The 13,707-nt window shown below is 45.6% G+C and overlaps 1 protein-coding gene across 2 annotated transcripts in view; it reads right to left on the bottom strand.

The window, feature by feature from the left end:
* Window positions 1-13,707, bottom strand: part of EYA2 (EYA transcriptional coactivator and phosphatase 2) — a 261,616-nt gene that overhangs the window by 161,588 nt on the left and 86,321 nt on the right. The window contains exons 2-3 of one of the 2 annotated variants that reach the window (XM_037811466.1): window positions 4,670-4,715; window positions 1,147-1,289 (exon numbers count right to left, since the gene is read on the bottom strand). In XM_037811466.1, coding sequence (XP_037667394.1) covers window positions 1,147-1,289; window positions 4,670-4,715 — 189 coding nt within the window. The remainder of the gene's footprint in view (window positions 1-1,146; window positions 1,290-4,669; window positions 4,716-13,707) is intronic. The other variant, XM_037811465.1, reaches the window with a different exon arrangement.

The raw sequence follows: 13,707 nt of genomic DNA, 5'->3' as shown, positions 1-13,707 counted from the left end.
AAAAATTTCCCATTTGAAAATTAATTTGGCAATTAATTTTTAAAATGTAAAACCTATTGTTCAGGTTAAACAAAACATCAAAGGCCAGATTCCCCATCAGCCTTCAGTTTTCAGTTTCTATTCTAGATAGTGAGCTCTATGAAGTCAGGGCCCATTCTGCATGGCGGACCACTGTATGCCCAGCAAGTGACCCAAGGCTGAATGAATGAATGAGTGAATGAACAAACAGGGCAGAGATCGGAAGGGAGGAGAGGGAGGAAAAAAATACAGATACAGTCTCTGCACTCAAGCAACACCATCTAGTTGGGAAGATGAGATGAACATATTAATTTTACAGTTGAAGAAACTGGAGGCCAGGAGAAGTCAGAGGCAGCTCCTGCCCCACCCATCCAGCTCTCCTTCCACTGGACACCATGGATTTGGGTGGATGGGAAGGACATCTGAAGAGGCCATCCGTGGTTTCTGCCTGCCCACTTTCCTCCTTTGTGGACTCACCCTTTTCCCACATTCTGATAAGCTTTTCTAGGTGATGCTGACCCGACCCCTGGTACCATGACCATGGGTGGGCATGTGGCCCACTGTGACCATCCAAATAATTTCCTCCTCCCAGCACCAGTGCCTGGGTCAGGGAGGGCATGTGAGTCAGTCAAAGAAATTCCTGGGTCTATGCAGGAAGTCCTGGAAAGGAGTGGCTCTCTTTTCTTCAGAGTTGCTAAACTGTGAAGACAGCAAACCAGAATTTCTAGGGCTGTTTTTGCCAACACAGAGGGAAGCCCTGCCTGAGACTGACACCCACACGAAGCAAAGCAGAGAGACCAATTCTTGATACTATTGCTTGAGCACCTGGATCCAGCCATACCTGATGTCAGTAGTATGACCAGATCTCCCAGTTACGTGAATGACTAAATTTCCATTTTCCCAATGCCAGTGTGGGTTGGGTTTCTGACTCTTGCAATCAAATGAAGTCTTGATATAGTCTGTAAAATTTAAGCCACATTTACAGTGTCTCCTCTTTCCCTCCATCTCCAATCCAAAATTAAACTGGCTGCATTTATCACTGTGCATTTAACTGGGGCACTAGGGTGTGAGAAAGACCATGGTATTGGGGACCCCAGGAGGAAAGTAAGGGCTTGGCCTGGTACTCACTGTAGGAGGGGATTCCATAGGCTTGTGCTGGAGGGGAGTAGGCCGCGTAGGGAGCAGCCTGCTGGAGCCCCGCACTGTACTGGGTCTGGCCGTAGGCTGCCATGATGGTGGCGGGCTGGCTGGGCAGGACACGTGGGCAAGGTCTGAGAGGAAGGAGAGAAAAAGTTAAATCGCCAAGCCCGGACCAGCATCCCTTCCCTCTTATTCTGGCATCAATATCACCACTTTCCTTTGGGTATTTACTCTTTCTGTGGCTGAAACAACTAATGGGTTCATCAAATCCCATTTCATTTTTCTCTTCCTGGTCACTAGGGAGATTACATTTCCTGTCTCCCTTGCAGTTAGATTCAAGGGATCTACCCAAGAGAATGGGAAGTGATGCTGTAAGCCACTCCTGGGCCTGGTCAGCAAAAACATCCCCGTGACCCTTCTGCCCTTTCTCCCCTTTTGGGGGCAAGCGTTGAAATGGCAGAGCCACAGTATGGAAGCATCCTAGAGCCTAAGTCAGTGGGTGGTGGAGATGTGCCCTGGAGAGTTTTCCCTGATCCAAATTGGACTTTATGTGTGTTAATAAAACAAACAAACAAACAAACAAACTTTTGTTGCATTAAGTCACTGAAGTTTCAGAGTTTATTTATTACTGCAGCATAGCCTATCCCATCCTGACTGCCCAAATGACTATAGTTTTGACAGAACTGTCAATCAATATGCCCTGTTTTGGGCCAAGAGATGGGCAAATGATGCAAGATTATCCAGTCTGACTTATTTCCTCCGAATTTTAATCTTGGGCTAAATATTTTATTCCAACGGCTACATCCTGAAGAGACTGTTCCTTCCTACTGCTGGAATCCTAGGAATTGTCTTATTCTCAGACTTTCTCAAGGCCCGATTATTCTATTTTTGCTACATTGTGAGCTACCCCAGACCTTCCCCCAAAAAACTCCTTTTGGGCTTACATCAGCTGAAGTCAGTTTCTGTTGCTTGGAACCAAAGAGACCAAATGGATGCTGCACTCCATGGTTAATAACATGAAGTGCCTAGATTTAAAGGGCCACTTACTTAAAACATTTGTAATAGACTAACTGCTACCAATCATTGTGTTCTTATTATGGGCTAGGAATTGTGTCAAATACACCCAGTACATGCATGTTATCTCATCAGATGCTCATATCAACTCTGTGGTTTGGGGCTTTTTATTCCTCTCATTTTAGAGATGAGGAATCTGAAGCTCAGAGACCTGAAGTCACAGCCAGAAAGCGATAAATCTAGGACTTAAACTCAGGAGTCTGACTCTACAGACCGTGATTATAACCACGAGGCTTTGCTACTTCTCACTTACAGGACTGGGATTGACCCAGCCCTACAGGCAGCAATTCTGCAGCGAGTTGTTCTAATGTGGAACTGGCCAAATGGAGGCCCAGGGGCCATATCCAGTACATGGATCCATGGATATATATTTCTTTTGACCAGCACAGGTTTTGTTTTTTAATTCAAAATCATTGCCAATATTTTAAAACCAGGAGGTTGCACACATACACATGCATGCGCATGCCTTACTGCCACCTTCTCTTGGAAAGCAGAAGGTTTGGCAAGTGTGAGTCTGTGTTCCTGAGAGTCACCATCAGCTGGCTTTGAGTAGTGGCCGCTCCTTTAGATTGTTTGCAACACTCCCACTCAGGCCCAGTTCACTTAGAGATAAATCAGCTAACAATTCTTGTGCCTATTATGTGCCAGGCACTGTTCTAATTACTTTACATGGATTGGCCCATTTCACCCTTCCAAGAACTATAACAACCCTAGGAGGTAGTTATTATCACTATTCCCATTTTACAGATAAGAAAACAGAGGCAGAGAGACAAAGTAACATGCAGAAAGCACACAGCTGACACAGGATTCGAACTGTGGCTCCAGAGGCCACACCCCTAACCACCCCACTCTGCCGCCCTCACCATTTAGGTTACGAACCTGGGCACTATTACTAGAGCCAAATGCAACTTGACATCTCCATCTAACTCTTCTAACTGGAATGCTTACTAGTAAATGTTGCTGAGATTCCCAAACCCATATCCGATTCCATTTTGGTTACATCATTTTAGTTAAAACCTATTGGTTCCACAGTTCTTCCTACAAATGAAGACCAGGGCAGGTGACTTTATATATAGGAATTATACATAAAAATGGCCTCATGCCCTTCTTTCTTTAGACTGCTAGTGTGAGGAAGGGTTATTTGGGGGAACTTGCTCCAAAATGCACAGGAAACTAAATTGAGCTGAGATGCCTGAACTGGAAGATGTTTCACCAGTTGATCCTCCAGCTTTGTGGGGTGCCCAGAAGCACACAACTGTCATCAGACCAGTGCAGAGGGCTCAGCAGAAGTAGAAGACAGAAATCTGAAATGAACAACTCCTGCTTCCCATCAAAATCAGTTTATCCAACTCTGATTAAATTGGGGCTAAAGTTAAAACTCAGAGACGGGGAGTTCTCTAACCCAAGGACTTAAAAAAAAAACTTAGGTAGATTTTAACAGTCCTCAGTGGCTACTAACAACCCCCTGAAACATCTTCTGGAGGGAAAGGAAAACTAAGAAAAACAGATTCTCCAGTATTGGCAAGGAAGGAACTTTCCAGATGCTGACAGAGGGGCATGTGGACCATCCAACCAGCCCCATCAGGCTGCTCCCACTGTGGGGGGCCCCCACTAGCAGCTCCTCGATGGCAGCACTGGGGTGGGGGAGGCTTGTCCTCCAACGAGCTCCCACTGCCCATGTGCTTTTCTGCAGTGGGGCATTTACGCCAGTGCGCTGAGATCTCTGATCCACTGGTCTGTTTTCCCCAAGAGACCAGAAGCTTTCTGAGGGCAGGCACTGTGCTATAGTCCTCTAGTCCCTGGGGCCCAGTGCTGGGCTTGGCACTGAGAAGTGTTGGGTGAACACTTGGAATAAGGAGAAAGGATGAAAGAGAGGGAGGGAGAGGAAATTAGAGTAAGGAACAGGAGAGAGGGAGGGAGGGGCAGGGAAGATAGAGAAGAGGAGTGGGAGGGAGGAGAAGGAAAAAGGAGGGAGAGAGAGAGGAAGAAGGAGGGAGAGGAAGGAGGGTGGAGGAAGGTGAAGGAAGGAGGGAGGGAAAAAGGGAGAGACAGGGAAGAAGAGAGGGAGGAACTGAGAGTCTATGCTTGGGAAAAGAGAGTAAAGGGAAGGAAGGAAAGAAAGAAAATGGAAGGACAAAATAAAGAACCAAGAGAAGAAAGAGCAAAATAGCAGCTAACTCTCTTGGAGCACTGTTTGAGTACCATGTTAGGAGCTTTCTACATGTTTTAGCTCATTTCGCGGAGCAGGCGTTGGGACTGTCCCCCTTTGCAGATAAGGAGCCTGAGACCCAGAGAGATGGAGTCACTTGCTCAAGGACACTCAGCTAGGAAGTGTCGGCACCGGGGTTCCTACCCAGGGAGTCTGGCTCCAGAACCTCCATCCTTCAAGGAAGAAAAAGGAGAGAGTGTATGAGGGAGATAAGGCAAGGGTACTCACCTTGCAAAGAGCTGGGACACACACAGAGGGGCCGATTTGGTGATGCCTGGAGGGGAAAAAGAAAAATGTGAAGGGCTTTAGCTGTCAGGGATTTATCATGCCAAAGTTGTGACTTCAGACATCGGCTTAAGCAGGAAGAGACTTCGGAAGGAACTGCCAGGGACTTTCATAACCACAAAAGTGGATCTGAGGTCAAACATTTCAGCAGTCTCCCTCTCGAGAACCGTTTCTGGGCATGTTTTCTCCAGCTACATGTAAAGAATCTATAGCATCTCAAAACATCAGAGTGGAACCTGCCCACTGTACAGATGGAGAAATCGAGGGTCAGAGAGACAGAAAGACCAGCCAGCAGGACAGTTGGGACCTGACCCAGGTGTCCTGACTCCCAAGCTGGTGCCATTTCCACCCCTGGATTGAATCATGCTCCCTTCCCTGCCTCACAGGCAACACCAAGAATCCCAGAAAGTAGGCAACAGGTGGCTTTGACCATCCAACATCCATTTCTCTTCTTCTGACGACAACACCTTGATATTCCTTTGGATACCCTCCCCAGAACCCCTTTCAGTCCCTGAGGTCCATGTGGGGCTGGCCCCAGTACTTAGGCAAAGGCACATCTTGGATCATCTCCTAGGCCAGGATAGTGGAGCCAGGAGAATGGAAGAGGCCTGAGCTCCTGATACAACTGCCTTAGGCTGTTCCACTGGACCTACAACATCCAGCCATCAGCAAGAGACAGACAATGCAGGCGGTGACAACAAAGTGACAGAATTAAGCTGGCAGAGATGTTTGTGAGAGTTCTCATTCTATGAATGGACAGTTCATTGGAAGCATTTTTGTGCTGCATCATCTTTAGCAAATATTGGATAATGACTCTACTGACGGGGACAGAATGCACTAACCTGCCAATTTGCACTCCCTGGTAGGAGAGGCAATAGCTTGAGTGTCCTTGTGCCTCCTGAGAAATGCCTCCAAAGTCCTAGGAGTTTGGAGCCTCTCAGTCCTGAGCTGGAAGGCTCAGACAGACAAGTTGCAATTGCAACTCTACCACTTACAACCTATCAGACTTCGGGTAGGTTGCTTAGAGTCTCTAGACTTCTGAGTTCCCTCCTGTGCCATGGGGATAAAAACACTTACCTTACAAGCATGCTGTGAGGATTAAATGAGAAGATGATGATGATGATGATCTCTATCTCTTATCTAGTGTTGGTTATTTACCAAGCTCTCTTCTAAATACAGTCAATCCTCATTATTAATGGATTCTGTATTTGTGAATTTTCCTACTCTCTAAAAGTTATTTGTAATCCCAAAATCAATACTGATGGAGCTCTTGCAGTCATTCATGGACATGTGCAGAGAAGAGAAAAATTTGAGTCATTTGACATGCACTTTCTAAGCTGAGATGGAACAAGACAACATTGTGCCTTCTTGTTTCAGCTCTCATACTATAAACAAGATATATTTAGTGTCATATTATTTGCATTTTTGTGCTCTTTGTTGATGATTTGGCTGCTTAAAATGTCCTCCAAATGTAATGCTGAAGTGCTGTCTAGTGTTCTTAACTGCAAAAAGGCTGTGATGTGCCTTATGGGAAAATATGTGTGTTAGATAAGCTTTATTCAGGCCTGAGTTACAGTGCCATAGCCATGAGTTCAGTGTTCAGGTTTGCTAATGCTGCTGTTATGCAAAATACCAGAAATGGACTGGCTTTTACAAAGGGAAAAGATGTATTAGGTTACAAATTTACAGTTCCAAGGCCATAAAAGTATCCAAACTAAGGCATCAACAAGAGGATACCCTCACTGAAGAAAGGCCAATGGTGTCTGGAACACCTGTCACCTGAAAAGCACATGGCTGGCGTCTGCTGGTCTTTTGCTCCCAGGTTCTGGTTTCAAAACGGCTTTTGCCAAAATGGGCTTCTGTATCTCCTAGCTTCTCTCTCTCAGCTCCTGTGTATCTTGTTCTCTCAGGGTGTTTCTCTTTAAGCATCTGGGGGTTCTCTCTTAGCTTCTCCGGGGCAAACTCTGAGCTTCATCTTAGCTCAGCATCTCCAAATGTCTTTCTGTCTGCATCTTCAAGCATCTCCAAGCATCAGCATCAGCATCTGTGTTGGCTCTTGAGCTTCCTTAAGTACTCCAGTGAGCTAATCAAGACCCATCCTCAATGGGTGGGGTCCACACCTCCATAGAAATGATCTAATCAAAACATCTCACCCACAGCTGGGTGATTCACATCTCCATGGGAACATTCAATCAAAAGATTCCATTCAACAAGACTGGATTTAAAGATCATGGCTTTTCTGGGGTCCATAACAGTTTCAACCGGCACATTCAGTGTTAATGAATCAACAATATATGTTAAATAACATGTCTTTAAACAGAACAGATGAAGAAAATGTGTTCACAGGAACCTAACTCTAGGTGTAAAGGTCCATAATTTGCCAGTTCAGTGTTCATGATGACTTCATAAAACCACCATGAATAAGAATCGACTATACCTTACCTGGATTGATTATTTCAATCTTCATAATCACCCTGTGAGGAAGATGCTATTAATGTCCTCATTTTACCAATGAGGAGTAGAGGCTTGAAGAAGTAACTCACCCAGTGCCACACAGGTCCCAAGGGGCGGATCTGTGATGTGGACCTACGCAGTCTGGGTTTTCAATCAAGGACAACAATCAGAGTAATAGCAATTAGCATTCCTTAGATCTGACTAGGTGCCAGGTCCACGTTGACTACTTCTATACATGATCAGATCTAGTCCTCACAACACTATGAAGTAGGCACTACCATAATCCCCCTTATACAGATGGAAAAACTGGGGCTCCAAAGGGGAAGTGCCTTCCTCAAGTTACATGGCCCATGGGCAAGAGAACTGGGACGTGAACTCAGGGCTATTTGAGTGCAAAGTCCATATCCGTAATCATCTCCCCTGCTGAGCCAGAGCCTGTGGGAATCCCAATCCAGGAGGCGGGGGTCCAGAAGGGGTCCTGACATCCATTTAGAGAGGTAAAGCTGAAATTTAAAAATAGAATAGATGATTTATCAGCATGTGTTTCCCGCAGTCAGTAGGGATTGTGTGAAACTTTTGTTCCAGTTACAGGGATGAGTAGTCTGCATGCATGTATATATCTGAGTGTGTACTGAATGACTGTGTAAACATATATTTTTTACTATGCATCACATTGAAAACACCGTTATAAAAGCCGTGGGCTAGTGCAGAGGAGAGCCTCCGGGGCACAGTGGGTGCCGCATCCATGCTAATTCCTCCACTCTGGGTTCGCGCCCCCAGGCAGGCCCTCCTGCCTCGCCCCTTCGCCCGCCCCCAGGAGTGCAGAAGGGGCTTCCCTCTGAAGCAGCCACAGTCCCTTAACTGGTAAAAGCCCACGACTCAAGTGTGTTCCTTAATACATGACTTAGTGAATTAAACATTTTGAGTATGTTTTCTTTAGTAAATATGTAAATATTCATAAAAATCTAAATCTATGAAACAGCACTCCTATGGGCTCAGATTAACGTGGTGTTCCGTAAATGAGAAGCGGGCGTCTTCCCTCCCGACCTCTGTGCCGTGATTTGCATGCTCGCCGCACCTGGGTTTCCTTTTCTTGCCGAATCTTCTTCCTCTGAATTCTTGAGCAAGCTGCCCTCCCCACACAGGCAGTCACCCTCTCCTTTTCCAACTGTAACACCTTCCCTCTCCCTCCCCAGCAACCCCCAGGAAGACTGTGCAAGGGCAAAATAGACATTTGAAGGGCAAAGGAATTTTTCTTTGCAGACTACATGAGTTTTGAAAAGCACAGGCTTTTACCTGTTTTGTTTGTTTGTTTGTTTGTTTTTAACCATAGCACAACAAACCTTTTCATCCCAGGACGCTCGGAGAGAATTGAGAACCTGGAAGATGAAGGTACTATATATGGAATGGTCTCCTTGCACCCTTCCTTTCTTTGTCATTCTTCTTTTCCTTCTTTCCTTTTCATCCTTCCTTCCTTCTTCCTCTTTTCCCTGCTGAGGATGGTGTGCACTTCACTGATGATCCTGATGGTACATTATAAGGTAAGGCTCTTGAAGTTTCCTCCCTCCCCCAGGGGGCCTGGGGTGGGACTGTGTCAAGGAAGGAGATTCTCGGTGTGAGGAAGTGGGGCAGGGATTCCCTGGAAGTGAGACTCTCCCTTCTTCTTGTGCTGTAGTCCTCGGAGGTTCCATGGACCAAGAAGTCCACGATGTGGTTGTTGCAGTCAAACATCACCATCATCACACCAGAGAGTGGGCTTGACAAAGTGGTCGCTGTGGGCAGTGCCACCCCAATGTGAAAGGTGGAGGAGTGGGTGTCTCTGCCAGTCACAGGAGATAACCTGTATCTTCCTGATGCCTTCCAATGACCCTCCAGAGGCCCACTTCACCACTTTCTTGATGCCCATTGTATTTGACGGCTTTTTCCAGGTGACAGATCAGATCCTTGGCAGACACGCCAAGGGTGGAGACACAGAAGGCCATGCCAGCGAGCTTCCCATTCAGCTCAGGGATGACCGTGCCCATAGCTTTGGCAGTGTCACTGGATGCCAGGATGACGCTCTGGGCAGCACCATAGCTTTTTTTTTTTTAATGACTTAACATCTATATATATATTTTTAAATTAAATTCAGTTTTATTGAAATATATTCACATACCATACAATCATCCATGGTGTACAATCAACTGTTCACAGTACCATAATATAGTTATGCATTCATCACCACAATTTATTTCTGAACATTTTCCTTACATCAGAAAGAATCAGAATAAGAATAAAAAATAAAAGTAAAAAAGAACACCCAAATTATTCCTCCCCATCGCACCCTATTTTTCATTTAGTTTCTGTCCCCATTTTTCTACTCATCCATCCATACACTGGATAAAGGGAGTGTGAGCCATAAGGTTCTCACAATCACACTGTCACCCCTTGTAATCTACATTGTTATACAATCGTCTTCAAGAGTCAAGGCTACTGGGTTGGAGTTTGATAGTTTCAGGTATTTACTTCTAGCTATTCCAATACATTAACACCTAAGAGATATTATCTATATAGCGCATAAGAATGTCCACCAGAGTGACCTCTCGACTCCATTTGAAATCTCTCAGCCACTGAAACTTTATTTCGTTTCATTTTGCATCTCCCTTTTGGTCAAGAAGATGTTCCCAATCCTACAATGCCGGGTCCAGATTCATCCCCAGGAGTCATATCCTGTGTTGCCATGCACCATGGCCTTTGAACTGTGGTTTGCCAGAGGGGTAGAGAGGGCATAGACCGTGGTCATGAGTCCCTCCATGATGACAAAGTTGTCACAGACCCTGATGGGGGGTGGGGGTGGGGGAAGATACCAAGCAGACGGAGTGGTCATATTTCTCATGGATGACCCCTACCGTGAAGGTTGAGGACCCTGCCCTCATGGAGCCACTTGACTAGGGCGGAGAGCAAGGGCAAACAAATAATTACGTAAGTCAGTAATAATTACAATTATAACAGGGTTCAAACAAAGACAGTGTATGGTACAGACGAGTGCACCTGGAACCTTAATGTACAAAGAATTCACCTGGAGAGCTTGTTCAACTGCAGACGCTGATTCAAGAAAGTTCCCCATCGATAATGCTGCTGCTGGCCCAAGTCACATTTTGAGTAGCGAGAGTTCAGACCACTGGCTAATACAGAACTACCAATTACTAAAAATGATCATTCTAGATTCATAAAAATAAATGTCCAAACCATAAGTTACAAACTCAAACATATATTGGGGCTGAGAAGGTGATATAAATGAGTGAAGTGTAAGATCCAACCCTCTTAATTTTACTATAAGGAAACTAAAGCCGGAGTCTCCGTGAGTGCACACTTGTGTGTGTGTGTGTGTGTGTGTGTGAGACACACGCACAGTTTGTTCATTCATTCATGAATTCCACAAATACTTATCGTGCCCCTACTCTGGGGCAGATATACGACCCAAATCTCTAAATTTGTTAATTTAGTGTTCTTTCCGGGAAAAGCAAGTGGGCTTAAGCGGTCAGATGCAAATTCAAGTCCTGGCTCTGCTACAGCAATGCTGTGTGACCTTGTGCCCATCACCTCTCTCTGAGCCTTGGTTTGCTTCCTCATTGGCAAAATGGGGCAAAATCTCCTATCTGCAGGGTTGCAGCGGGGATTACCAGGCAGGTACCTGCCGAACGGTAGCTGCTCAATACCCAGGAGCAGCTCTTAGCTCTCCACTCTCCCGGGGGCCCTCGCTAAAGCCACTTAAATCGGTGTGCCCAATTTGAATGTTCACACGTTTTCCACCTCTCACTGGGAGGGCTGAGAAGCTAATGATTCTGAAAGTAGCAGTTGCTATTATGTTGCCTAATTGGAGCCCAGGGGCTGTTTCTAACCCATCCCCTTTGAGAATGAGACAATTTCTCTTGAGAAAGATTTTGAGGCAAGTCTTTTTGCCTTGCGATGAAAGGTGCACATCTATAAATTGTAAATGCTCAGCCTCCCTTGTGTGGGAGAGTTAAATTGCTCCCATGCCAGGGACCATGAGAGGGAAACCCATTCAAGCAGGAAGGAGCACTGTACTAGGAGACCAGAAGTGTGCGGCCCCCGTTCGACTCTCCTGAGTGGCTGTGTGACCGCAGGCAAGTCATCTGCCCCTCGTGGGGGTTGCTGAGGACAGAAGGAAATGAGGCCAGCATTTCCCAGAGGGTGACGATTTCAGGGGTATGTACATGCTTTTCTACTGAAATCATTGCAAATTTATTTTTGTGCATATTAGAATCACAGCAAGACTATCAAAGTCATAACTTCTCATTTTTGGAATTGGTTTTAAGTCAGCCTTTTAAAAATAAATTTATTTAAATAAAAAAGGCAGTTTAAAGAAAAATTAATAAGCACATGATAGTATAGCTGATTCAAATATATGGCAAAAGTAGCTGGAGAACGTCTGAAGTTTGTGAGCCACCACCACTGCAGGTGAAAATGCTTTACCCATGGAGGGCATCATTACATAATGAAATAACAGTCAGCGCTCTATTTTGTTAAGAAGGGACTGGCAGTTTCCTCAACACTATAACCAATATCCCAGAAAGTGTACTTTCTGTTCCGTGCAGGTAGAGGCTGTTCAGGACACTGAGACCTCCAAGAAGCCGGCTTCGAAAGGCTTAAAGGTGGGCAAGGAGAAGCGGATCTGTGGCTCCTGGGCCCGGACCTGGGCCAAGCTCCGGGCAGCTCAACCTGACTTGGATGAAATGAATCCAAATCCACCAGGCCACAGGCTGGAACCAGTGAGAGTGAAACAGAAAATTAGACCTTGTCACCCCCAAGGCAGAGGAGGTGCAGGAAGCTGGAGGGATGACAGCCCAGCTTGTTCAGTGGGGTGGTGACTTCACCTCTCTGCAGAAACACTTAATGAGATTATAGCCTTTTGAAAAAACGCATCTGCATTTTAAAAGGAAAATTTCCTTTTCGGCTTTGCTTTCTTAGTATCTCTAACTTGCCCCCCTCCTTCCAGAAAACAGGATACAATTCAAATTCCATTTTTTTCCCTTGAATAGTAATGAACGATAACTAATATTTCTCAAGTGGTTCCCACAAGCCAGGCACTGTGCTAAGGGCTGCATGTAAGTGTTGTTGCTTTTATTCCCCATCACAACCCAATGATGAAGTTACTGGAAAATGGTGTAGGAAATGAGATGGTGGGAAGTTAGGAAAACTTTAGTAAGGATTCACAGCCAAAATCAACTTGAATTGTCTGTGATTCTTCAAGATCACTCCATATTCATCCATTCGTCTATCCATCCATCAATAATTTTTAAGGACCCACCATAGCCGGGTACTATATGCTAATTAGGAACAGGAATTTACATACATGTATGTATGTGTATATTTTTAAAAAGTTATCTTTGTCCTGGAAGACATCAGAGTCTAAGACAGTGGTTTTCAACCTTGGGTGCACAAAAGAATCATCTGGAAAGCTTTAAAAAAAAAAAAGCAGAGCAGTATAGACTCCATGATGGCAGTTTTCTGTGCTGTCTTTTTAGTATTTAAAACAATGCTGGGAACATGGCTGAACAAGTATTTGTTGAATGAATGAATGAATGAATGTGCAAACAGTTCCTTTCTGTGGGAAAGCCTCTCTGAAGAGGTGATATACGTACGAGCTGAGAGCTGAAGGATGAAGGGAAGGTCCTGAAGAGACTGCAGGAAGACTGGGCCGAGCAAGGGAACAGCAAGTGCAAAGGCCCTGAGGGTGGAATCATGCTTGCAAGGAGAGCAACAGAAACAGGAGAGGGGGAGAAGCTAAGAGTGAGAGGCTGGCAGGGCCAGACAAGTGGACCCTGGTGGTCAAGGGTAAGGGATTTAGATTTTATTCTACTCTCTTTAGAAACACTAAGTCCTCTCCATGTTTTAACTCATTTCATCCTCACATTAACTCAGTGAAGGCAGTGCAATAATTATCCACATCTGACAGACAAGGCAACTGAGCCCTAAGAGATTAAGCCACTAGCCCCATGACTGGTGGAGAGAGCTGGGAATGCAATGGGAGCCAGTGGAGAGCTTCTTGGGGCCACGTCCCTGCCAGAATTTTCCTGAGTGAGGGCACACGCCTCATGCCTCTCCGAGGTCCTCCTTTGTGCTGGGCACTTGAAGTCACTCAATAAAGACTCCAAAACAGAATGAATGTCCCAGCAGCTTAACCTGGCACTTAGGGCCCACACTCCAGAGTGGAATGCCCCTATTGAGCCGTGGGAGCTCACGGGCCATCCCACAGGGCAGAGAAAGAAAAGCCAGGGTACAACATGATGTCACCAGCCAGGCTTTCTCTGAACTTGGGAGCAACTTCTCTCCACAGCATTGCTCCCTCCCCCAAAGTCTCTGTTGCCCTAGGACAGTGGAAAGGGTGCAGACAACTCCAAGTCACTTCCAAGTGGTAAGGCCCCACCACTGTGGGGGAATTGGACATCTGAGGTCTAGAGACTCTTAAGAGCTTGGCAGAAAGCAGATTATTGATTTTAGAAGTGGAGACATTGGAGCCAGAG

Source organism: Choloepus didactylus, chromosome 19 (genome assembly GCF_015220235.1).
Source record: "Choloepus didactylus isolate mChoDid1 chromosome 19, mChoDid1.pri, whole genome shotgun sequence".
In the NCBI taxonomy this organism is placed as follows: domain Eukaryota; kingdom Metazoa; phylum Chordata; class Mammalia; order Pilosa; family Megalonychidae; genus Choloepus; species Choloepus didactylus.
Note: the sequence above shows the minus strand (reverse complement) of the source record. Positions and strands in the feature narration are given on the sequence as shown.